We start from the raw sequence: 25,399 nt of genomic DNA, 5'->3' as shown, positions 1-25,399 counted from the left end.
GCAGTTTTTACATAAAGGGGCTAAGAAAAAGACGATGAAGAAGAACGCACCCTCCGTCCTGGTGGCCCCGGAGGTCCTGGTTCCCCAGAGGCCCCTGGTGGTCCCTGTACAAGCAAGAGGAATATAGTGGGTGAGAGTTGTACCATAATACCTTTATATCACATGTATGTGTACTGGCATGACATGTGTGATTACTTACAACGTTCCCAGGCTTCCCAATATCTCCCTTCACTCCTGGTCCACCATCAATGCCCTTTATGTGACAGTTATAGTGGCATATAATACACTGACAGCGCACTATAAATAAAGACATACAACAGTAAAATATCATCATTTATCCGTGATGGTAGCCGGTGATGGGACTCACGTTTGTCCCTGGATCTCCCTGGGGTCCTTGGTCTCCAGGAAATCCAAGGGGACCCTGTAAGGGACAGAATGTGTTAGAACGCTGATTGCTGTCCCACACTCATTAACATAGCTAGAACTGAGTGCCGTCAATTCACTCTGAATCAGATCTCCAGAAAAAAGAGGCTCAAAGTAGCGAGAAACAGGTTTGTATTCGTGTTCCCAAGGCCTCTGTGGCGAAAGCAATCCCTGAGGAGTATCGCAGAAGAACAGCTAGTGATTGGGGGGACAGAGAACTCTAGTGACAGAGAACTGTCGCAGCAGAGCGTCCCTGAATTCCTGGGGAGAATCGATCCCACTCACCAGGTTTCCTTTGGGGCCGTCCTCTCCCGGCTGGCCCCGCACACCTGGGGGTCCCGCGGCCCCGGGCACACCCGTATCGCCCTTCTCACCCACATCCCCTTTCTTGCCCTGAAAATAGGAGCCAACGGGGAGGTTAGCCACCAAACTCGGGGGACTAAAGACCCACAGCACTAAAGAGGAGGTGGAAACTCACAGGGGAGCCCGTTTCTCCCACGATGCCTGGACTGCCTGCCTCTCCATCTTCCCCCTTGGTTCAGAAAGCAAGTGAGAGAGAGGAACATGCATGCACATAAATGCAACATCGATCATGCCGAGTCACTTCGCATTTCAGAGAGCAAGCAGCCAGCCGACCTTCATTTCACGCCCTTAAGCAAACTGTATCGTGTTTTTCGATGCCTACCTTTTCACCCACTAAGCCAGGTTGGCCCACTCCACCAGGCAGGCCCTGAGCACCCTATGAACACAGGAAGACCCACAGTGACTTTAAGGCACTTGGCATGCAACTACGCACCCCCCGCCCCACCCCACCTCGACACACAACCTCCCCGCACAACCCACCTCGTTCATATTCATTTAAACTTGAAACTGAATTTGAAATGCCAAACCACATGCTTTCTCTTTGTACATAAAACCGGATTATGTGAAGCCAAAGCCCTGCCTTCTGCCAGTGCTGGGCCCGTTTCCTGTTTTTGGAACCTGAGGCTAAGCAGAGGTGAGCACTCACACAGCCGCTGACCCTGGAGCCTGACCCTGGTCCCTGGAGCCTGACCCTGTCTGAGTGGACGGCGGGTCCCTGTGTGCCCAGTTTCATTCCCACTCATGCCCTAATCGCCTGCCCACCTGCTCACACACTCCACTTCTACAACAGTCCACGGCACGCCAGGCTCGAGCGCGGAAACCCATCCTCTCCCAGCACAGCGCCCGCGGCCGCCTCGCCTTGCCTCGGCCCGCCTTGTCCCGCCTTGTCTCGGCGCCGCACGCACCGCGTTTAATAATTAACGTGTGGGGAACATCGAGAGGCACCATTAACAGAAGTAAATCTAACTCTCCCTCTCTGGGATGATAATCTAATAGCCCTTAATCATTCATAGCAGAGTAAATATAACTCATGAGCCAGGGATCGTGGCCCACTACTAGTTAATAATTGAAGGCTAAAAATCATCTGCTGGCCAGGGCAAGAGGGGGAGGTGCAGGAGGTGCAGGGGGTGTGTGAGGAGAAAGAGAAGGAGATGGGAGGACAGGAGGAGCACGGAGCTCACTAGCAGTGTATGGCAGTCGGCCAGCGTCAGAGGCCGATGGAGCCTAGCGCAGGGGCCCGTAAAGCACACATACCCTCATTAGGAGCCATCTGTGTGAGAGTGGAGGGCAGGGTTATTATTCTTAAAACAGCTCCAACCACCCACTACTGGCTTGGCCATGGGATAACCACGGCATTAGCCGCACACACACACACACATGCTGGGTGACAGTGTGACTCTTACCTCACCACCGATGGGTCCCGGGGGGCCATGAGGACCGTGCTGTCCTGGAGGGCCCTGAGGAAACAGGGACAAAACAACCACTTTTGTTACAGGAGCACATCATTATCCACACAATCGTCACACACACACACACACACACACACACACGCGCGCGCGCACACACGAGCCTGCTCAGTCTGCCTGTATCATCAGCACTTCCCTTCACTGATCTCAGAACAGTAGGGTTTTTCTCATCATTGCTTGCTGACACAGCGATGACAGGCCATTACAGATGACCTCATACCTCATTTCCCCTCCTTCCCTTCCTTACTGTCTTTTTTACTCTAATGCTCTCTCACTCGCTCACTCTCTCTCTCTCTCTCTCTCTCTCTCTCTCTCTCTCTCCATCTCCTCTCTGTCTCTCAAATCCCCTGATTCTCTCCCTTCGCTCTCTCTCAGTGAATTTTAATGAGGACCGTTTCACCCTCATTCTCTCCGGGTGAAATCTGAGAATCGCCCCGCTGAGCCATTAACCAAGCTGACTGGATCCCCATGGCATCAGGACCCATGGGAGCGCACGGTCCCCGTCGCCTGGCATCATGCTTCCACCTCCAGAAAGCTCCTTCCTCTTCATTCCTTCTTCCTTCGTTCCATCTTCCTCTGTCTTCTCTTTCTCTCCCGACTGTCACTCTCCAATCCGAAGGACGCGTCTCACACACACACACACACACACACACACTCGACCACATTTACTCTGATGCCTCACTCCCTAAGCCATGGTCACTCGTTCACGGCACGGTGTGAGAACGTGAGGCACACCGGAGGCAAACCACAGAGGATAGTAAAGAAGAGAAGGGTTGAGGTTTATTTTACCAGTGGGCCAACATGTCCAGTCTCTCCCTTCTCCCCAGGGGGTCCTGGCATTCCCTGTCCACACAGAGGTAAACTGTAAGGCTACAATGGAAGTCATTAGGGTTTCCTGATTCATGGCAAGTTTCTCAGACTGCAGGTGAGATGTGGATGAATGGCTTTACCTGGAGGCCTGCAGGCCCCGTGGCACCGACAAACCCCCGAGGTCCTTCATCACCCTTTGCCCCATACATTCCCTGCTGGCCCCTGGGACCCGGCTCACCATCCATACCCTGAGAGAGGAGCCGGCCATTTAAAAAAGCTAGCACACTATCATTTTTTCTTTTCTGTTTATGTACATAATGTACATAAAATGGTGGGATATGTGGTGGGACGGTGGGATGATGAGGGAGAGTAATTAGCTCCAGTACCTCCGCTACTCAAAAACAGTACAGGTGTGGACAGATGGGTTCATCGCTGTGGATGCTGGTGTATATCATGGATTAGCCACTAACATTGCTTATCAGCTAATGACTGGCAGACAGAGTTGTCAGATGTAGGGATGTACATACAGGTAAGCCAGGATGTCCAATGGGCCCCTGAATTCCGGTTGGTCCTGGAGGTCCCTGTGAAATAACACACCATAACCGAGTTTAAGGTTTATGCGTTTTCTGTCAAAAGTCACTATTAAACGATCTTATTCTCAGAATTGATGAATCGCTCGGGTGAAGGTCATACCGATTCTCCTTCATCTCCTTTGCTACCTTTCTGTCCTGGGCCTCCAGTCTCTCCCTTTGGAAACAAATACAACACCCACAAAATCAGCCGAGGTCAACCATAAAGAAAAAGGACGGCAACGTTTGTCAATGTAGGAATCTGAGGGTTCCGCACGCACCTTATCACCGTCCTCTCCGGGCGGTCCGTGCGGCCCAGCGGGTCCGGGTAAGCCCACGGGCCCCTGCTCCCCATCCTGGCCGGCAGGGCCCGTTAGTCCCTTTCCCCCCTGCAGACAGCCACAGACTGTACATGAGAGTCACGTCAACACCTCCCAAGAACTGCAGTCAGCACATGTCAGACAGTGGCACGTGGGGTCCTTTCAGGTTCTTACGGGTTCACCCTTCTCCCCCATCGAGCCAGGAGGGCCCACTGTTCCCGTTCGCCCGGGCTGGCCGATGCCGCCCGCTTGTCCAGGCGGTCCCCTCTCCCCAGTGGCGCCCTGCGGAGAGACACGGTACGTCTGAGTCGTTCGCTCGCGAGCGGGCGAGGTTTTAAATATCAGCTGCAGGCGACCGAGGGAGGTGACTGCGCGCCTCATGGTCCCATGAATCACACTTACAGTCGCTCCCGCAGGTCCGACTGGTCCTTCCTCTCCCTTCAGACCGGCAGCACCCTGAGAGCACACAAGAGCGACACGAGGAATCACTGGAGGAAGGGCAGCGGTTGAGCTCTCATCAAGCACCTACAGTGCTGCAGGTTGTAATGACGATGTCAAGGAAGCTGTGTGCACACGGCACGTTGTCAAGACTCCCGCGTGAGGCACGTGACCCAGGCAGGAGGGGTATCGCCCACGCTTGACCGGAGAGCATCACCACAAAGAAAATGGGATCAGAAAAGACGGAATCCGACGGGGGTCGGGGCGTGTTACCGTGGCGCCAGGCGTGCCTCGGCTGCCCCTGAATCCGCGCTGACCAGCAGGGCCGCTTTTCCCAGGAATACCCGTGAGCCCCTGATCACCCTGGAAACCAGAGAGCACACATACCAGCATTCAGTGTCGCTGGAAGCTGACTGCTCTGGCAGTCTGTTCTGTACTGACCCAAACCCAGAGTCTGACTAGCAGCCTGGTCTACACTGACTGAACAGATGCACATGAACAGTCACATACCTTGTTTATAAACATGTACCATGATTATTGAACTTTCCTGACAACGATGATGTCATTTCCAGACAATGATGATGATGGTGACACTGTAGGAGTCACAAACCTTTGTGCCTTCTTTGCCCGCAGATCCAGGCAGACCTTGCTCCCCAGGAGGCCCCGGGGGTCCTGGGTGACCTCTTTCTCCAGCTGGTCCCGTCTCCCCAGTTTTACCCTGAAACAGGCCACACAAAGCCAGTGCTCCAATCCAACACAGTTGTCTTCAGCTGGAACATGAAACACTTAGAGGCCGTGGATAAACACTGTGGAAAAATTCCCTGCTGTCGGCACACCCACCTGAGGTCCGACCACTCCAGTAGGTCCCGGTGGGCCAGTTTTTCCTTGGAATCCCTGTGTGAAGAAATAGGACAGTTAGCGCCACCTACCTCTGACCCCATTTGCAAAGCAAATAGTAGATGGAGTCATTTTGTGTTTAAGGGTTAACAGACATGGAGCTAACTGCCTCAGAATTTACAGAATTTACACAACAATTTATCAAAGCAAAATTCATCCAGTTATAGCAGGAGGAATTAAGCACTACAGGGGAAAAATAGCTAATAATCAGTTCACCCTAGCCTTTTCTGAAGATATCTAACTCACCGGCTCCCCCCGTTGGCCTGGGTGACCTGGTAATCCATCTTTTCCTGGAGGGCCCTTGGAAAAAAGGCAAACAATAGATTGCAATGTAAAAAGCACAAGACCTTCTTGTTCCTACATAGAACGTCCCCCATGTGATGAATGCATGAGGCTTACATTCGGTCCCTTGGCCCCTGGATCTCCGCTCCGGCCCTGCGGTCCTTGAGGTCCCTGCAAGAGTAGAGCAGAAATGTGGGGAAAAACAGTATGGGAATGTGAGTTATTGTGGGTCATTTCGGTGCCCTGGTGCACTGACCTGAAAACAGCTTCATTAGCACAGCAGTGTGAAGATATATTACGTACAGGCACTTAAAGGAAATGCTGGATGTTTTGTTGGCAGTGTGTACTAACCAGAGCCTTGTGGTGTACTGAGGTTTACACTGTTAACGTAACGAAAGCACAGTGCAGGCTAACCCTAGGCCCAACTCAGCACCATTAAAGAAAAACCAAAAACTGGTGTTAGAACTCTGCAGTTACTCTGCAGTTACTCTGCAGTTGCGATGTATGAATATGTTTGTGGTATTGTGTAAATGCCTTTCATCTGTAGTTTAAGTTGTACCTTGTCTCCTACGGGCCCTGGCGGGCCGTCGTGACCAGTGGAGCCCTAGCAGGACAAAAGAAGTGGCAAGTGAATATTTAATACAACAAAGCACATTGCGTATTCTGGACCTTTTTCGTTGGAACACCAGAGCGGTGTTTTTCATGCCCACTTTATCCCTCACCTTTTAATGGCTTTTAGTTTTATTTATTTGTTCTTTTTTTTCACATGGCTGGCCTACTCACCTTGGCACCGGGCACTCCTGTTGCTCCCCTGGCTCCTCTGCCTCCTCGTGACCCCTGTAGCCACGGAAACACCATCACGCAAGGGCACCCCACATGAACAGAAGGTGCTTGGGATTCTTATACTTACATTCGGGCCACGTTCACCTGCTTCCCCTTGAGGACCCGCAGGCCCCTGTAAAGGAAGAAGACAAAGGGATAAGCACACTCACACACATACACACACACACACACACTCACACACACACACACTCACACACACACTCACACACACACACACACACACACACACACACACACACTCACACACACACACACACACACACTCACACACACACACACACACACACACACACACACACACACTCACACACACACTCACACACACACACACTCACACACACACTCACACACACACACACACACACACACACACTCACACACACACACACACACACACACACACACACTCACACACACACACACACACTCACACACACACACATACACACACACACACACACTCACACACACACACACACACGCACACACTCACACACACTCACACACACACACACACACGCACACACTCACGCACACACTCACACACACACACACACACACACACACTCACACACACACACACACGCACACACACACACACACACTCACACACACACACACACACTCACACACACACACACACACACACCATATGGAAAAGTGCATGGAAGAGTCGACTGAAACACTCTCTCACCCTCCTTCCTTTCTCTCCTGGCACACCCGCCACTCCAGGAAAGCCGCCCGATCCCTGCAGGCGGGTGCAGAAGCTAATCAATTAGTGCATTCCGCTCATTAATCAATCTCTACATTTAATTAACCACAAATTAACCTCAGAAATCACATTACCATAAATAAACCTAACATTAATTGTTGTCTCTGATAAGCTATTAATAAAACCATGTCTTTAATAGCCATTTATCGCCCTTTCTATAAATGAAATATTGAAATATTAATGTGCCAAGAATTTCCGTCGCCCATAATTCATGGTACTACAATCTATCAGCTGATTGTGAGCTTTGCACACAGCTTAGCATGATTGGTGACATACCTTCGGTCCCTGTCTCCCTGGGTAGCCTGGTAAACCAGGCACTCCTAGTTTGCCCTAGGAAGGAGATGCAAAAATTGGGGTAATTGATCCATTTAACCTGCTTCAACAGTGACCCAGATTGTCACTACAAATGGTAAACCTCTGATTTATATAGAACGTGTTTAACAAAATACACCCAGGCATGTGACATAATGTAGGAATGACCACTGCCACCTTTTCTCCAGCGATACCAAGAGATCCAGACTCTCCGGGTGGTCCTAACTGACCCTTTGGCCCCTCAGGTCCATCTTCACCACGGGGTCCGGCAGGTCCAATGTCACCCTACGCACACACACACACACACACACTTGAATGGCATCTTGGAGGAAAAATTTTTGACAGCTGACAGGAACCAAGGATGTCTGAAGCAAGGCCATAAATCCCTTACTCTGTCTCCTTCAGCTCCCATATCACCTTTGGACCCCGGGAAGCCATCCTCACCCTGACACAAACAGCAGAGAGGCCCTCATTCACCGGCCAGCCAGTCTCTCATCATACTACATACAGAGCCTCCACTTCTGGTTTTTAGATTTTTATTTGGGGTTAAGAATATGAGCAACTGTTATCAAAAAACTATTCATCTGGAAATGCCACGATCAGCACCACAGCTTATGTCCGCTATGAGGATTTGTTCTCCAGTTCTGAAGAAAACATAGCAGCCATACATGTACACGCACATATATGTAAGCGAGAGTCATTTCCTCTACCTTCTCTCCTTTGCTTCCTTTGAGGCCCCTCACCCCTTCAGCACCCTGTGGCAGAAGACCAGAAAATGTTAGCGATGGTCACAGAACCTTCTAAACACACAGAACCTACTTAACACACAGAACCTTCTAAACACACAGAACCTACTTAACACACAGAACCTTCTAAACACACAGAACCTACTTAACACACAGAACCTTCTAAACACACAGAACCTACTTAACACACAGAACCTTCTAAACACACAGAACCTACTTAACACACAGAACCTTCTAAACACACAGAACCTACTTAACACACAGAACCTTTTAAATACACAGAACCTTCTTAACACACAGAACCTTCTAAACACACAGAACCTACTTAACACACAGAACCTTCTAAACACACAGAACCTACTTAACACACAGAACCTTCTAAACACACAGAACCTACTTAACACACAGAACCTTCTAAACACACAGAACCTACTTAACACACAGAACCTTCTAAACACACAGAACCTACTTAACACACAGAACCTTCTAAACACACAGAACCTACTTAACACACAGAACCTTCTAAACACACAGAACCTACTTAACACACAGAACCTTCTAAACACACAGAACCTTTTAAATACACAGAACCTTCTTAACACACAGAACCTACTTAACACACAGAACCTTCTAAACACACAGAACCTACTTAACACACAGAACCTTCTAAACACACAGAAACTTCTAAACACCCAGAACCTTCTAAACAGAATAGGCAATGGTGGCTAAACTTACAGATGCCGTGTGAATAATACAAAACAGTGCACAAGCCACAGAAACCATGTACGATTCCTACTGTAGTCCTTAAGTGGTCTAATTCTGCTAAGAAACTCTATATACACCCCCACAGACACACATAAACACACATGCCCAGGACACTGTTTCATAACTGTCTTGTTATTATTTCTCCTGTTCGTCTACTGCATCTCACACTGCCAGGACGTGTCCCCTGAGAGTGCATTGCTCTCTACCCGGACGCATCAGCTGACAGTCGGCCACATAGCAGCACCACTCCAACATCCGTCATTCCACACGTCCGCCGTCTCCGGGGGCGGGGCTGAATCAGCCGCTAGGAAAAAAACAAACTCTGAGAGCTGCTCTCACCTTCACTCCGCGGGGCCCCGGGTATCCGATGGGCCCTTGCGCTCCGGGTAACCCCTAAAATTAAAAAAATAATAATTTAAATGTGGGCACTCGTAATACCCCTGTTGTGTCTGCCCCATGCAGTGAAAGTGTACTGGCCATGTAACACTTAGCATCTGTGAGTGAACCAATACAGCCCACGGCAGCTGGCGCCGAGCTAACGTAGATGTGCAGAGAGTGAACGTGATGAAAGGGAGTGTCTGTGCGTGTGAGAGTGAATGTATTTAAAGGGAGTGTCCGTGTGTGTGAAAGGGAGTGTCTGTGCGTGTGAGAGTGAATGTATTTAAAGGGAGTGTCCGTGTGTGTGAAAGGGAGTGTCTGTGCGTGTGAGAGTGAATGTATTTAAAGGTAGTGTCCGTGTGTGTGAAAGGGAGTGTCTGTGCGTGTGAGAGTGAATGTATTTAAAGGGAGTGTCCGTGTGTGTGAAAGGGAGTGTCTGTGCGTGTGAGAGTGAATGTATTTAAAGGTAGTGTCCGTGTGTGTGAAAGGGAGTGTCTGTGCGTGTGAGAGTGAATGTATTTAAAGGTAGTGTCCGTGTGTGTGAAAGGGAGTGTCTGTGCGTGTGAGAGTGAATGTATATAAAGGTAGTGTCCGTGTGTGTGAAAGGGAGTGTCTGTGCGTGTGAGAGTGAATGTATTTAAAGGGAGTGTCCGTGTGTGTGAAAGGGAGTGTCTGTGCGTGTGAGAGTGAATGTATTTAAAGGTAGTGTCCGTGTGTGTGAAAGGGAGTGTCTGTGCGTGTGAGAGTGAATGTATTTAAAGGTAGTGTCCGTGTGTGTGAAAGGGAGTGTCTGTGCGTGTGAGAGTGAATGTATTTAAAGGTAGTGTCCGTGTGTGTGAAAGGGAGTGTCTGTGCGTGTGAGAGTGAATGTATTTAAAGGGAGTGTCCGTGTGTGTGAAAGGGAGTGTCTGTGCGTGTGAGAGTGAATGTATTTAAAGGGAGTGTCCGTGTGTGTGAAAGGGAGTGTCTGTGCGTGTGAGAGTGAATGTATTTAAAGGTAGTGTCCGTGTGTGTGAAAGGGAGTGTCTGTGCGTGTGAGAGTGAATGTATTTAAAGGGAGTGTCCGTGTGTGTGAAAGGGAGTGTCTGTGCGTGTGAGAGTGAATGTATTTAAAGGTAGTGTCCGTGTGTGTGAAAGGGAGTGTCTGTGCGTGTGAGAGTGAATGTATTTAAAGGGAGTGTCCGTGTGTGTGAAAGGGAGTGGATGTACTTAATGGGTGTGTCGGTGCGTGTGAAAAAGAGTGAACATTCTGAAAGGGAGTGTCCTTGCGTGTGAAAGAGAGTGAATGTTCTGAATGGGTGTGTCCGTGCGTGTGAAAGAGAGTGAACATTCTGAAAGGGAGTGTCTGTGTGTGTTTAAGGGAGTTCCCACACACAGGAAGCGCTAAAGCTTAGCAGTGTGGACAGCATGCAGCTGTTTACGGGATGCTCTTTCGCTTTCCCACCCCGCATGAAATCTTGGCTCCGTGCATTTCCTCAGCAGAGTGATCTCAGGGAGTGTAGCAGCTGACCGGAACGCATCCACATTCAGCCTGCGTGAGAGTGCATGTTCCTGCATGGGTAACCTCGTGTGTGTCTGTGTGTGAATGACTCTGTGTGTGTGTATGTGTATGTGAGCAAATGAGCACATATGTGTACAAGTTCATGCATATACTTGTGTAATTGCGAACGAGTGTGTGTGTGTGTGTGTGTGTGTGTGCGCTCGCACGTGTGTTTGTGTCTGTGTGTGTGTGTGTGTGTGTGTGTGTGTGTGTGCGTGTGTGTGTGTGTGTGTGTGTGTGTGTGTGTGTGTGTGTGCGTATAACCCACCTGGAGCCCCTTCTCTCCTGGGGGTCCCTCTCTTCCTGGATGACCCTGTGAGCAGAATGACCAGGTGTTACAGTAACAGCAAACTGACTATAACACATTCTGTTTCCCTTGAACAGCTAACGAGCCACTGCCTGGGCCCAAATAATGCCCCCATCTCTACCGTCCACGCTGGTGCCCCCTCAGCTAATGCCCCCATCTCTACCGTCCACGCTGGTGCCCCCTCAGCTAATGCCCCCATCTCTACCGTCCACGCTGGTGCCCCCTCAGCTAATGCCCCCATCTCTACTAACCGCACTAGTGCCCCCTCAACTAATGCCCCCATCTCTACTAACCGCACTAGTCCCCCCTCAGCTAATGCCCCCATCTCTACTAACCGCACTAGTGCCCCCTCAGCTAATGCCCCCATCTGTACCGTCCGTGCTGGTGCCCCCTCAGCTAATGCCCCCATCTCTATCGTCCATGCTGGTGCCCCCTCAGCTAATGCCCCCATCTCTATCGTCCATGCTGGTGCCCCCTCAGCTAATGCCCCCATCTCTACCGTCCACGCTGGTGCCCCCTCAGCTAATGCTCCCATCTCTACTAACCGCACTAGTGCCCCCTCAGCTAATGCCCCCATCTCTACTAACCGCACTAGTGCCCCCTCAGCTAATGCCCCCATCTCTACCGTCCACGCTGGTGCCCCCTCAGCTAATGCCCCCATCTCTACCGTCTGCTCTGGTATGCAGCTTGTGCACGGAACATGAGGAGCTAATGAAATCAGCTACATGGATGAGCGCACGTGAAACCCACATGCAGCAGTTAGTGTAAGAATCAGATGTACTTACTGGAGGTCCATCTATCCCAGCAAGCCCCTGCATCCCAATATGCCCCTGGGGTCCCTGTGTTGAAAGAGAGAAACAGAGGAATCTCTGGTCAGGGAGTCGAATAGAACCTGTACCGGTCAGGTGGCTTCTCCGGGCAAAGCAGACACAGACCGACCTTCACTGCCTTTGTGTATATCCCACATGGCACAGTTCTGTCTACGTGACCTTTCTGTCCCTTGTTGAAGCAGCTTTGTAATGTGCAAACTAAAGTGGCTCATTCGCCTCATTTGTTTAGATTCTCGTTTCTCACCAAAAACACTTGTGGCCAAATCTGTTTACACCCTCCCTCTGCCATGTAGAAAAATAGCAGCTAGTGATCTAGGCATTGCATCACTCGTGAATATTAGTGAAAACGTGCAGTACAATTATGGCTTGCACTGCAGGGGATCTTACATGGACCACAGCCATTGTGGTTAAAGGAGACATTTGTTTGTGATAACTGATGCCATCAGTGTCATTATCGTTGATAGAAACCACATTATACACACACACACACACACACACACACATTCTCACACACCATTAACCTACAAGCTACAATACTAAAGTGCCCTCTGATTCAAATCACCAGACCTAAGCCTTATAATACCACCTTTCCAAGTTTGTTACTGGAATCGGCGGCTTTAATCTTTTCTCCTTTTTTTCTGCGGCTGGGGCTGCATCAGCACCTCTGGCTCCGAGCGGGGCCTCTCCCACTGCTGCCCGTCGGGACGCAGCGGGAAGCCCCCTAGGTGGGACGCAGTGGGAGGTCTGAGCCGATCCGCCTGGTGCGCACCAGAGGTCAATTCTGGCTGTGTTAACAGAGACGTGCTCGAGGGTGTCTTACCTTTTCTCCAGGCAGGCCAATGGGACCCTGAGGACCCGGGAATCCCTGTGACGAGAGTGGAACATTGCCAGGATTAGGAGCATGGTATGGTGAGTGGTTGCGTGCCTGGTCTGGGCGGCAGGGAGACACACGTACCTGGATGCCTGGGTTTCCCTGTTGTCCCGGGGGACCCGGCTCTCCTGGCGGGCCCTTTAAATAGCAAAACATGGGAGTCAGCATGTTTCTTATAATAATGTGTGTATTAATTGAAACACCCCCCCCACCACCACCCATTTAAAGTATCACAGAGAGATCCTCCTGCTTTTCAGTATCACAGAGCATGAAGGGACGATGGCAGTACCTTCATGCCTTCATCTGCCTGTAATATCAACATTGCCACTAGATTTAATTGGGTAATGGCCCTTCACATTTATTGCCTTGAACGTCCCCCCAGAGACCTACCTGGTTTCCCTTGAGTCCCTGAACTCCATCCACACCTTGAATGCCCTATGAGAAAATGGCAACAAGAGAGAGTCAAATTCTGTACGTGAACTAGATATGCGTTGGCTGAAAAACAACAGCTTTCAAACCGGGACATTTTTAAAGCTGCGTTTTTAAGTTGTTGGTTTTTTTTCATCCATCTGGGACAAATAGAAGGATCTCAGAGAAATCTGTCATTAGTGAGCACTCAGGCAGAAAATAGACTGACCCCCTGCTTGTAGCAGGGCTTTTGAGAAATGTGCAGGTCTGCTTGGCCCTGGGCTACAGCTGCTCATGAGCTCCACCTAGTGGACACACCTCACTTGACCACCTTCATCTTAAGGTGCTTTGAGAATAACGTACAACACTCCAAAATATGTAGCTCTTATGATCTTATGCAGTATTGGACATGAGTAACAAGCAATCAATTTGTGTCTTTTCCACTGCATGCTGAGTTAGACAGCAGTAGTTTGCTGATGCAGCTTTCTTTACTGTGTGACCTTTGACCTATGTGAATCGATTTGCATAGGAATCAATGACTTGCTAACTTACAGGCGGTCCGGGTGGTCCGTGTGGCCCTTTAGGCCCCACAAGTCCCCTGGCCCCCTGAAAATGACCACAATGCAACAGTCAGAATCTGTAGAGAAAGATTAATTTAAGCATTTAGGCTCGCACACGGAAACACTCCCTGCCAACGTGCATGTGCGCGCGTTGTGCATACACCCTTGCTGGTGCACTGGTGTACCCGCATGCCTGCCAAAGTGTCATCATGTATGTGTGCAACTGTGTTTGTGTTCTCGCATCAGTCTAAGTGTGCATGCATTTGTGAGGCAGTGGGGGCTGGGTGAGGTGGGTGAGGTGGGTGGGGTGCGGGGGGGGGCACACGCAGCTGCTGGCACGTGCGTGGTCCACTGCAAGCCAGCCAAGCCACCTGTTCCAGGGCCACATCTGTGATCTCCGGGGAGGTGATTGATATGGAAATATAATCATACAAGCCAGGATCTCATCCCCCCCCCCCCCGTTTGCCAATCTTCCGCACCATCCATCTCCGTCTCGCTCCCGTGGCCCTGGCAGCACGAGAGGGGCGCCTTTAGAGAGGCGGACCCCTGCGGAGATCCAGCTCACCCGCAGAGCCCCCGAATGGAGCCGGAGTCCCAGCTAATCAGCCCTAGGGCAGACGGGGAGGGGCAGAGCGACGGAGGCAGGATGTGTGGACGTGTGCATGACTCACAGGTTCGCCCGGCTGTCCTCTCGGCCCGACTGGTCCGTCTGCTCCCTAAAACAAAGCGCATCACTCACTTTTTACTGTGGTCCCACATACGCAGAGCTGCAGGAACAACAATGCTATATTGCACATGCACATGCATATTGGTAAACACATGACAGCCTGCATTTTCTTCTTTTTTACCAGAATTATTTTCAGTTGATGAATAATGCGAATGCTCTCATTCAAGAAGTCGCCCACAGAACAGAACCCTTAATGCCTGCAATTGGTCAGCATGCTCACACCACAAATATTACACAATTTGTAAGTCATCGCAGATGCATATCAGTATCAGTATTGCAAAGGCCGGTATCATGATGATTAATGAATGATATATCGTACCACCCTAGCTACACCTCTGTCATAATTCAGTCTTGCCAGTGTGTTGGCATAATGCAAATACTGGTGCGGTGGGTCTTCTGTAGGTTTTGCCCGTGTGAGCCAAAGCCAGAGCCGGAACAATATAAGACTTATGCATGCAAAGATATTCTTTTTTTTCTTCCCTCTCTCCCAAAAGCTTTGATCAGCCTGAATTGCTACAGAATAAATTTTGCAACTTTGCATAAAGAAACCTACTACGCTGCTAGTTATGCATGTGCCTCTCACACCGTGCACCGCCACGGGTTACGCCTCGCACGGCGCAATCATACAAAAGCCTATTAGTGAGATGACGGAGAGTTTGATGAGGCTTTCCCATCATGCCACATGGTTCCAGTGGTGTGCAAATGCATGACTTCCATCACCTTCTCTCCAGGCTCCCCGACTGGTCCATGAGGGCCTGGTTTCCCTCTGTCGCCCTGGGCAGACAAAGCAGGAATGAAGCGCATGATAGCGGATCAGCAGACGGGTTTTGTGGGAGGGGGCAACTTTCTAAACTGCACATGGATGAATGAGATCAAAGGAGGCATGCAGCTGAACAGATGTGCTCCAACTGGACGGCAGGGATGGCGGGACATGAGGAAGGAGCTCCGTGTCTCCACGTCCGTGTCTTCACTCACCCTGTGTCCTTTGTTCCCTGGCAGGCCTGCGAGCCCATCATAGCCCCTGTCGCCCTGCGTCAGAAACACACACGCATGAGCAGGACGCACGGTATGTGCGGGACAGCGCGTGCATGACTTGAATGTGTACGCACGGATGCACACGTGCGCATGCACGGGACCTTCATTAACTGAGGTTCGTTTCTCAATGTCAGCTGGCTTTCATTAATACACACGTTGATGCAGGTGCGTGCAGAGAGGGATGGAGGGGCGGAGGTGTTTGTGGGGCGCCTCCATCTGCCGTGCGGCCCATGGGTGGAGTTGCTTTGGTTAATCTTGCCACAGGCAGCCTCTGCGGCTGTGTTGGGAATATATGCTATGTGTCTGCAATCCTGTCCTGCAGCTGAACATGTTCTCCGTCCTCCGCCCTCCACCTACTGTCCTCCACCCTTTGCCCTCCATCCTCTACCATCCACCCTGCATCCTTCTTCCTCCACCCTTCATCCTCAACCCTCCACCCTCCACCTGCTGTCCTCCACCTTTTGCCCTCCATCCTCCACCCTCCACTCTGCATCCTTCTTCCTCCACCCTTCATCCTCAACCCTCCACCGTTCACCTGCTGTCCTCCACCCTGCATCCTCCTTCCTCCACCCTTCATCCTCAACCCTCCACCCTTCACCTGCTGTCCTCCACCCTCCACCCTTCACCCGCTATTCTCCACCCTTCACCCTCCATCCTCTATCCTTTATTCTCCATCCTCTACCCACCACCCTCCGCCCTGCATCCTTCATACTCCACCCTCAGCCCTCCACCCTCAGCTCTATAGTCAGAGGCTCACTAGACAAAACCGGCCTACATCCCCGTCAGTGTTCCACCCACCGACCCTAAAACGATGTCCACCACTCACACTGACACAGGCGTGAGGATACGAGCCATTCAGCAGTACAGTGAGCACCAGGACCTGCAGTGTGATTAAAACGTTGATGTCTGCTTAACGCATTATGAACGCACACATGTATGAAACTTGCCTTTGCGCCTGGCTCTCCTGGAACCCCTCGAGCTCCATCTGTCCCTGAACGACCCTAAGGAGAAACACACTCTCCTTTGCCATGGTACTGCGCACTCCATTACGGGACTCATTTATCCATTAGACATGAATCAAAGAAACTCAGAGCCATCTGAATGTGCATGTGTCATTATCAACATCTCATATTCAGGACTATATTGTCCCTCTAAGACAGGGGAACTGTTTTTTTTCCCCTGTCCTTTGCAACTCACATCTACCAAATTATGGCAAAAGTACTGCAGTGGAAAAGAATTCCTACCCTCTTTCCTGGTTTTCCACTCGGACCCGTAGGACCTGGTAACCCTCGGGGCCCCTGCAAGAGCAAAACAGAGGAGAGAGAAAAGAAAAACAAAAGTGAGGATCTGAACACGTGCAGCGCGCCGCTCTCTAAGGCCACGAGCATCACGAGACTCATGACACCTTTAAGCATTCATTACTCTGCATGGCAAAGAAGAGTGGAGAAGTTGAACGTGAACTTGCTCACCGAAGGTCCGGGGTCCCCACTGTCCCCTTTAAGTCCATCTGGGCCCAGGAGACCCTGCAACACACATGCATCTCACGTGACACCGCATCCGAACAGGAGGTACAGTTCCACGGCCCACGTGCTATCGTTCATGGCCTATTGATCCAAAGCTTACGCAGTCCGCCAGCTGGCCACAGTGTGACTTCTTGATCAGATCACACCATCGTATAAAACGTATTATAAGTGGCAAAAAAAGTCTCACCATTTCATTATCATCACTGGCCAGTAAATTATGTTAAATAAAGGAAGTTAGTCCCAGAGTGCATTAAAGTCCCAATTACAATGCTGGGCAGAGCAACATTTGGTACTGCATTCAAATACAGAATGCAGTACCAAAAAAGCAATGAGCTGCTGGCTTTCTGTCCCCGGTGTTTCATTACCGCTGCCGGCCAGCAGACGGATGATCTTTAGCCAGATCGTTAGGTGGTACGGACATGTGGCTGCGTGTGCAGTCAGAGTTTAACATCAGGTGGGAGACGCAAACTTTATTCCCCCTGCACTCTGAGTTTCTCGTGCCAGCTGCATCAGGTTACTCGCTTCTGTACGCAGAGTTCAAGGGTTTGGCACGGCGCGAGCTGCAGTCAGGAAGCAGCCGTTGCTGAAGGCCAGCGGGATGTCAACAGGACTTCTAAACCGTCAATGACACAGGACAGGTGAGGAACTTGTCTGTGTTTTCTCAGAACGCGGCATTTCTGAGTGAGCGCATTGTTTCCACGTTTGAGTTTACCTCACTCCAACCATGCAAATGAAACAGAAACCCTTACCATCGGTCCTGGTCTGCCCATGAGTCCCACGGGCCCCGGAGGTCCGGTCAGCGAGAGCTGAGAAAGGAAACGCAGAGAGGTTAAACATTTGAGACTTCACAAACGGAGGAAAGGTGGAGCAGATCGGGGCAGGGTGGGGCGGGGCAGAGCGGGGCAGGGCGGAGCTTGGAGTAGGTGTGGTCCTTACTTTGGTTTGCTGCAGGATGGCTTGTGCCTGGGCTTCCTGGGCGGACACCACGGGGCCCTTCTGAGAATCACCGCCATACTGGAACTCAACGAGAGAAAGAGAGAGATACAGTGAAAGGGAGCAAATGTCCACAGGTCAGTAGGCCAGAAATAAAACCAGCCAAAGAATCGTGAACATATAAAACAAAAAGCTTAATATATGAAACACTTGATATATGAAATACTTATATATCATAAATACTTATATATGAAACAAGGGCCACTGCAGTGGAAAGAGTGAGGTTGATATCACAGCTCCCCCATGTGGCCGTGAGCTGCTACTGACACAAACGCATGGAATTGCATTTTTATGTGCAGCAGATGTGCTTTTATCTGGCAGTAGGGTCTCGGCAGTAGACATCCATATATGCCTGCGACATTAAGCAAATGTGTTTTAATCTTACTGGTAACATTAAAAGAGTGCCTGGAGGACCCGGTATCCCATCAGCCCCTGCAAGTCCTGGACGTCCCTCAGGCCCCTTTAAGAGAAGGCAAAAAATAGCATTTCATTAAGCATGCGCATGTCTACACGTGTGGTCCATGTGTGAATGCCCCATTCCCACCAGTCCATTAAAAGCAACCCACCATCTATGTCCTGGGGTGGGGGGGGGGGGGCGGCACGACACATCAGTCAGCATCAACTCACTACCAATTAGCTCGTCTCCAGAGTCCCAGAGCCCATCATGTGGCGCGTTCCTAATGCCGTCTTAAGCGCTGGCACCAACATTAAAGAGTCCGTTGGAGCTAATAACTGCCGTCCATCAGGCCAACAGCCATGCTGGCCACTGAGAGGGAAAGCATACATGTGGAGAAGCCCCTCGCTAGGAAATGTAAGGGGGCCCATCCAGGGGTGCAGTGACGCGCGGCTCGCGCTGCCCCAGCTTTCCTGTGGAGCTGAGATGGGACGCGGGAATCGATTCCAGTGACTTAACCACTGCACGCAATCAGAGGCAAAGCCTGTTCTGAGTACACTCTAGAGCATGGACACCGAGTCCAGTTCAGTGTCTGTGTTTACAATGCCTGATCACTCTTATACACTTATACACACAGGGAGTGCACTTGATTCTGCCTGAAACATGTATAGAGGAGGGTGTGTAACTCCACGAGGACAAAGGCAAACATGTGCACACACACACACACACACACAAGCACATACACACAAATGCACACACATAAAGACATGCACACCCAGACAATCAGGACAGAATGTATGAGTCATGATTTGCAGATGCCCGAGGTCATGAGGACCCACGGCAAGCTCGCGCTCAGAGGGGTCTGTACAGACTTGCTCTGTTCAGACCACTGGCTCCACATACTCCACACACTCCTCCCCGGGACCTCTTGGGTGTGTGAGTGTTTTGGTTGTACCTGGGGGATGCACTCACCACATCACCTGGATCTCCCATGTGCCCCGGGGGACCTACTACTCCTTGAATGCCTGGAAGACCCTAAGGAACAGATCCACGCCCTCATCAGACTGGCCTTAGCAGCAGATGGATTTTGATTCACAGTGAGGAGGAGAAGTGTGGAGACAAAGTGAGGAGGAGAAGTGTGGAGACAAAGTGAGGAGGAGGGGTGTGGAGAAGTGAGGAGGAGAAGTGAGGAGAAGTGAGGAGGAGATGTGTGTAGATGAAGTGAGGAGAAGTGAGGAGGAAATGTGAGGAGGAGACATGTGGAGAAGTGAGGAGAAGTGAGGAGAAGTGATGGGAAGTGAGGAGGAGAAGTGAGAAGAAGTGATGGGAAGTGAGAAGGAGAAGTGAGACTTACAGCAGGTCCTGGTGGTCCCGGAGGTCCTTCCATTATTGTTCCCTGGTAAACAGAACACACACCTGAAACCAAACGTCCAGTGAAGGACTGCAGGTCAAACTGTAGCTGGTTACCACGTCTCTCTCACCGGCTCCAGGGTGGCTGCCTCTCCTTTCTGGCCTTTCTCAAAGTTTTGCTTCCCCTGAGGAAATGCAGCGAGGATAAGATCTCAGAGTTCACTCACAAAGCACACATTAACCAAATTAATATCTTAACTAGCATTTTGGTTCTAGATCATTTAGCTCATATTTTCACTCATAAAGTTAAATTCTCCCAGTCTTCTAGTAAATAATTTTGCTTCTTCCTTCAAGCTATGATGCCTATCAGTAGAAGAGCAGGTTGCTGTAAGAGTGTCGACTGACTGCCGCTGGTTCTACTCTGAGATGTAGGGCCAACCTGTCCATCCCAGGTCCCCGCTCTCTCTCTCTCTGCAGGGCCGTAGCGTTCTACGAAGACCTCATACTCCTCGTACTCCTCGTACTCCGCGCTGTCCGTGCCATTCCGGTAGTCGCTGTACTCGACAAGCTGGAACCGAGTACAAGTGATCAGTGCTATGGTAACGCCAGCGGTAACCACCGGAAGCTCAGTGCAAAGATCCTCACCTCATGCTCACTGGCATTTGCTCCGGCCATCACCGTGGAGATGTCAAGGTCTCCATGCGGGCCACCATGAACGTTGGCCGCGTGCCCCTCCACATCTGGCATTTGGGTGGGCCTCTCTGCCTGTACATGAGCAAACCAGGGATCAGTACAGCGGCGTGGAGTGAGCCGGTTCAGGTCGATGCCGGCTTTGCTCCACGAATCCATGGAACAGGAATGTTAGTATGCTAGGCTCACGGCATGTGGGTTATACACACACACACACACACACACGCGTGCTGTGGCTGCAGAACACAGCATCGGGTGTGAGTTCTTAACAAAGTGGTGGATGTGGGGTTAGTTACTTCTCCACATACTCAGTTAATGAGGGCTGATGCTAGCAGGGGAGCCATATGGTGTAGCAGCAGCCCTGCCGACAAGAACGAAACGTAGGGCACACCGCGCACCTCAGGGTGGGCCGCAGAAGCCCACACCTCAGCAAATCACCACAGAAACTGCCTGCGTCCGTGTCTGTGGCGCTAGGTTTGCTGTGAGCTAATTTTGAGCAAATTTTTTTTTCAGATTTGCTTGGAGTAGGCATCGTTTGGAAAAAAAAAAAAAAGCCTTTGAACTGTGAAGTTCACAGAGAGGTGTGCAGTGTTTTCGCTGACCGTAACAAAGAACTGACACACAACATCATGCACAGACACACGCAAAAGAACATACGCATTATCACTCACTTTCATCTGCGCACATCAAAGTGTCACAGCTGAAGATGAGCCTTAATCCATATGTCATTAAATCTACACAACTAACTAACGACGTCTATGACCTGGTTAGTGGTGTGGGAGGCAGGCCTGGGGCGGGGCTCGGGGATGGGGGGGGGGGGTGTGGCATCTGCGGTTAGGAGGCGTTAAGTAGGACAGTGGGTGGTGGTGAGGGGGAGCAGGAGGAGAGTGGAGCAGGAAGGGGTAGACATGTTTTACAATCTACCTCCACCTCAGTCACAGAGGACTGGGGCGACGGAGTGAGCGTTATGGCAGGGCCCTCTGTGCTCTCGGGGGAAACAGTCATATCCGGCTCATGAGTAGGCATCTCAGGGATGCTGTCCGTTGGGTCGCCGGTCACAGGCGGAATTCCCGTGGCAGCCATGGGCTGTTCCGCGACAGGCAGCACAGTCCCGGGGGGCCCGTCTCGAGTCAGGTACTCCGGAGGTGGCGAGGACACCTCAAGAAACATCTCCTCCAGAGAGTCCAACTGCTTTCTCTTCTTGCGGGACTCCTTTTTGTCCCTTTTCTTGGATTTGTTCCTCTTCTTTTTGTTCTTCTTGCCCTTTCGATCTTTCTTGGAGCTTTTTTTTGGGACTTGCGGTTCATCGCCTTGAATCGTGGCCTCAAACTTTAAGGGTGGGATCTTTTGCATGCAGAAGCAGGTTGAGAGTTTGGGGAGGGGCATGGATGGAGAAGAGTAACAGAAGAGTGAGACACTTGATGATGCTGACAGCAAAAGAACCCCCTCCCCATCACCAGTAGTAAACAACCTTCACAGTGTACAGAGAGAAGACATTCCAAGAATTCCTAATTCCATTTTCCACATTCCCTGATGGAGGTATGGGGATGCAGACTGGATCTGATAAGCCCAGCGCTGTGGTCACTGTGTCACTATGGTCACTGTGTGCATCCGTGTATGTGTGTGTGTGTGTGTGTGTGTGTGTGTGTGTGTGTGTGTGTGTGTGTGTGTGTGTGTGTGCGTGTGTTTATGTGTGTGTGTGTGTTTGTTTGTGTGATTGAGTGTGGTAGTAACTGTTGATAGTTTTGGGCAGTCATGAATGGGATGTGTTTGTGCAGTAGAAGTAGAAGTAATGCAAGCAATGTTGATGAGACCTGCTTTTACATGCTGTTCTCTCAGCTGTGGCCTAGCAAAGCAGAAAGCCAACTGGCTCTGTCTCTCTGGCTGCTAAAAAATAATCATACACGCACACACACACACACACACACACACACACACACACACACACACACTCATACACTAGGCATGGGAAGCTCTGTGCACAATGAATCTTCCCCCTGACCTTAGTAGATCCACCCAGAGGGTCCAAGCAAAAATGCTACCCACTGACACTCTTCGTCAGTGCTCTGACTCACACGTGCAGGCAGAAGCACACACTCTCTAATGGGTTCTCACAAACTCACACACACGTCGATGTCCAATGACACACACATAAACAAGAAACACAAATGATCACAAACACTATGCATTACAAACATTTTGCAGATACTTACACACACACACACCTACATACACACATGCATGCACAGACACACACACACACACACAAACACAAACATTTATGCTGTCCAACATTTAGAGCCTGCGACCTGCTCCCAGGACATACAGAACTGTTTTTTTATTGTGTTTGCTGGAAAGAATGCATCACCCAAATATGCAATCAAGGAAAATCCCTCCAGTGGACCTAGACTCCACTAGTGTATCTACAGCTATCCAGGAACAACCTTTAGTGGGTCTCTGTCTATCAAAGAATAAGCTCTAGTGGATCTCTAGCTACCAAGGAAGAGTCTAGCAGATCACACATCTCATGCTAAACACACCCTGTTAAAAAGTAACACTTTCAGGTGTTCCTTTAAGGAGGAACTAATCAGTGACATGCTGGAGTGTTAGAGGGGGCCAGTGTCAGCATAGCAGAAACAGCTTGGGCCAACAAGAACCAACCTTCTGTGGAGTTTAGTGGAGTGACTCACATCTCCTAAAGTTGCTGCACTTTTGTAAGCTGCAAGTTTTCAGAAAATAAAATACATGTATTTTAAAAATATATGAAGCAATAAATTGGCTTTGCCAGGAAGCGGAAGGGTGAGGGGGAGGTATGAGGGGAGTGATAAAAGTGGGGAACAAGAGGAAGTGAGGAGTGCTCACAGTCTGCCAGACACGCAGCAGGTCCGACTGACTGATGGAAGGAGAAATTCCTTTAGGTTTAAAATGCAGTCGGCAACTTCAGGGTGTAAACCAAAGGAAACTGAGCCAATTTAGAAATCTGAGTCAGGAGAAGTGAAGGGCTGCTGAGTGAGGAGGGTGTGTGTGTGTGTGTGTGTGTGTGTGTGTGTGTGTGTGTGTGTGTGTGTGTGTGTGTGTGTGTGTGTGTGTGTGTGTAGGCACTCACCTCCTCAGGTTCATGGTTCTTTGTGTGGTAAGGCAGAGGTGAGTCACAGTCTGGGATGTAGTGTAGACAGTAGTCAACTGCAGCCTGGGGATCCTCCATGATTAACAACTGCTGGATCTCTCCCTAGAACACAAACACACAAACACACAACTGCTGGATCTCTCCCTAGAATGCAAACACAGAAACACACAACTGCTGGATGTCTCCCTAAAACCTGAACACACAAACACACAACTGCTGGATCTCTCCCTAGACCACAAACACACAAACACACAACTGCTGGATCTCTCCCTAGAACCCAAATATGCAAGCATGCATAGACACACACGCACACACACATGCACACATGTATACTAATCAGATACTGTTCAGATACCAGCCAAACTGAACAAGCAAAGAGAAAACGCCTTTGTTCTTGAACTGTTGTAGTACTTTAATTGCTGGGTAGTGTAAAGAGCACAGAAGCTGGTTAAAAGAGCTTAAGCAGATTCACAGATCAAGGGTTTAACAGAAGACATGCGTTGCAACATGAAAAGCTCCAGTGTGCTGAATTAATTGCACAGCATGTTCCTACTGAAGCACGGGCAGATGCCATCAGCTGGTGCCTTTTAATCTTCCGCTGGACTTTAGCAGGGAGCTCTCAGAGCTGGGCTTCACCATCTATTTATCATGCATGGAAAGCAACCCCCCCCCCCTCCCCACCCTAGGACAGAGAGCCCCAGAACCCCTCACCTCACAGAAACACACTGAAATAAAATGAGAAATGTTAGAGTTACCATCAATACCTCATTGTCAAATAATGAAACGGTGCTATCTTTATCATCATCTACAAATGACTACAAATCTACGAATGTTACTACACCAAAATTTAAAACTGACAATAAAACACTCAAAGAAACAGTTTGGCAGCTTAAATTGCTTACATGCTGTCTTGACACTCTGCCATCTGACTTTCTAAAAAATATATTTGGCTGAGAAGCAGCTGAAGAGCAATGAGTGGTTAAGGGTATGGTTTCGATTTAGAAGGCTGGAGTCACGTTTTCTGAATCGGCAATTTTGAATCTGATATGATGGCTGTAATTTGCAGTACCCGTGTGTGAGATGTGTAAACACTGTGTGTAGTCCCTCAGGGAGCACTTTTAGGCAATCTGTATATGTACTCATTAGGCAAATTTGTACAAGAAAACAAAATCTCATCGCAGTTACGCACATGACACATAAATAACCTTAACTCTCTTCCCTGGTGATTTCAGACCAATAGATGCACCCTGTCTATTTTTGAAACACATAAACAAGTGGATGAGACAGAATTTCCTGCAGTTAAATAAGGGCACAGCAGGGCGGCGGAAAGTAGCATCTCAAAATCACTGCTCATCTCGAACGTAGGGATTTAAAAACTCAAGATCCAGTCTGAGGCCTCCGCATTTGAACAGGCTCAAATCTCACCTCTAATAACCACATCAAAACAATAATCAGAATAGCCTTGGACAATCTTCTACGAAACGTCGCATCAGTCGAAGGTTCGGTGTCCCAGCAAGACATGGAGAAGCCGGACACGTTCATGTCCAGCAGGGTGGACTACTGGGAGTGGTCTCATAACTGGTTTCATAACTGGGCTTCCAGACAGATTTTCCAACAGCAGATGCATCTTTCTTGCTATGCTACTGCATGAGTTTTAATC

General features: G+C 49.9%; 1 protein-coding gene across 2 annotated transcripts in view; it reads right to left on the bottom strand.

The window, feature by feature from the left end:
• The window catches only part of col5a3a (collagen, type V, alpha 3a), a 56,430-nt gene that overhangs the window by 9,884 nt on the left and 21,147 nt on the right, over positions 1–25,399 (bottom strand). For both annotated transcript variants that reach the window (XM_035525796.1, XM_035525797.1), the window contains exons 5-54: positions 23,719–23,841; positions 21,537–21,956; positions 20,568–20,687; positions 20,362–20,490; positions 20,054–20,107; positions 19,927–19,968; positions 19,545–19,607; positions 18,564–18,638; positions 18,122–18,205; positions 17,935–17,991; positions 17,132–17,185; positions 16,907–16,960; positions 16,610–16,663; positions 15,603–15,656; positions 15,348–15,401; positions 14,572–14,616; positions 13,893–13,946; positions 13,323–13,367; positions 13,017–13,070; positions 12,882–12,926; positions 12,017–12,070; positions 11,193–11,237; positions 9,346–9,399; positions 8,206–8,250; positions 7,887–7,940; positions 7,673–7,780; positions 7,460–7,513; positions 7,106–7,159; positions 6,479–6,523; positions 6,352–6,405; positions 6,128–6,172; positions 5,686–5,739; positions 5,533–5,586; positions 5,230–5,283; positions 5,000–5,107; positions 4,663–4,752; positions 4,354–4,407; positions 4,126–4,233; positions 3,913–4,020; positions 3,756–3,809; positions 3,590–3,643; positions 3,203–3,310; positions 3,042–3,095; positions 2,190–2,243; positions 1,109–1,162; positions 902–955; positions 709–816; positions 368–421; positions 200–253; positions 51–104 (exon numbers count right to left, since the gene is read on the bottom strand). In XM_035525796.1, the coding sequence (XP_035381689.1) occupies positions 51–104; positions 200–253; positions 368–421; positions 709–816; positions 902–955; positions 1,109–1,162; positions 2,190–2,243; positions 3,042–3,095; positions 3,203–3,310; positions 3,590–3,643; positions 3,756–3,809; positions 3,913–4,020; positions 4,126–4,233; positions 4,354–4,407; positions 4,663–4,752; positions 5,000–5,107; positions 5,230–5,283; positions 5,533–5,586; positions 5,686–5,739; positions 6,128–6,172; positions 6,352–6,405; positions 6,479–6,523; positions 7,106–7,159; positions 7,460–7,513; positions 7,673–7,780; positions 7,887–7,940; positions 8,206–8,250; positions 9,346–9,399; positions 11,193–11,237; positions 12,017–12,070; positions 12,882–12,926; positions 13,017–13,070; positions 13,323–13,367; positions 13,893–13,946; positions 14,572–14,616; positions 15,348–15,401; positions 15,603–15,656; positions 16,610–16,663; positions 16,907–16,960; positions 17,132–17,185; positions 17,935–17,991; positions 18,122–18,205; positions 18,564–18,638; positions 19,545–19,607; positions 19,927–19,968; positions 20,054–20,107; positions 20,362–20,490; positions 20,568–20,687; positions 21,537–21,956; positions 23,719–23,841 (3,624 nt within the window). The remainder of the gene's footprint in view (positions 1–50; positions 105–199; positions 254–367; positions 422–708; positions 817–901; positions 956–1,108; positions 1,163–2,189; positions 2,244–3,041; positions 3,096–3,202; positions 3,311–3,589; positions 3,644–3,755; positions 3,810–3,912; positions 4,021–4,125; positions 4,234–4,353; positions 4,408–4,662; positions 4,753–4,999; positions 5,108–5,229; positions 5,284–5,532; positions 5,587–5,685; positions 5,740–6,127; positions 6,173–6,351; positions 6,406–6,478; positions 6,524–7,105; positions 7,160–7,459; positions 7,514–7,672; positions 7,781–7,886; positions 7,941–8,205; positions 8,251–9,345; positions 9,400–11,192; positions 11,238–12,016; positions 12,071–12,881; positions 12,927–13,016; positions 13,071–13,322; positions 13,368–13,892; positions 13,947–14,571; positions 14,617–15,347; positions 15,402–15,602; positions 15,657–16,609; positions 16,664–16,906; positions 16,961–17,131; positions 17,186–17,934; positions 17,992–18,121; positions 18,206–18,563; positions 18,639–19,544; positions 19,608–19,926; positions 19,969–20,053; positions 20,108–20,361; positions 20,491–20,567; positions 20,688–21,536; positions 21,957–23,718; positions 23,842–25,399) is intronic.

Source organism: Electrophorus electricus, chromosome 4, assembly GCF_013358815.1.
Source record: "Electrophorus electricus isolate fEleEle1 chromosome 4, fEleEle1.pri, whole genome shotgun sequence".
Lineage (NCBI taxonomy): Eukaryota > Metazoa > Chordata > Actinopteri > Gymnotiformes > Gymnotidae > Electrophorus > Electrophorus electricus.
Note: the sequence above shows the minus strand (reverse complement) of the source record. Positions and strands in the feature narration are given on the sequence as shown.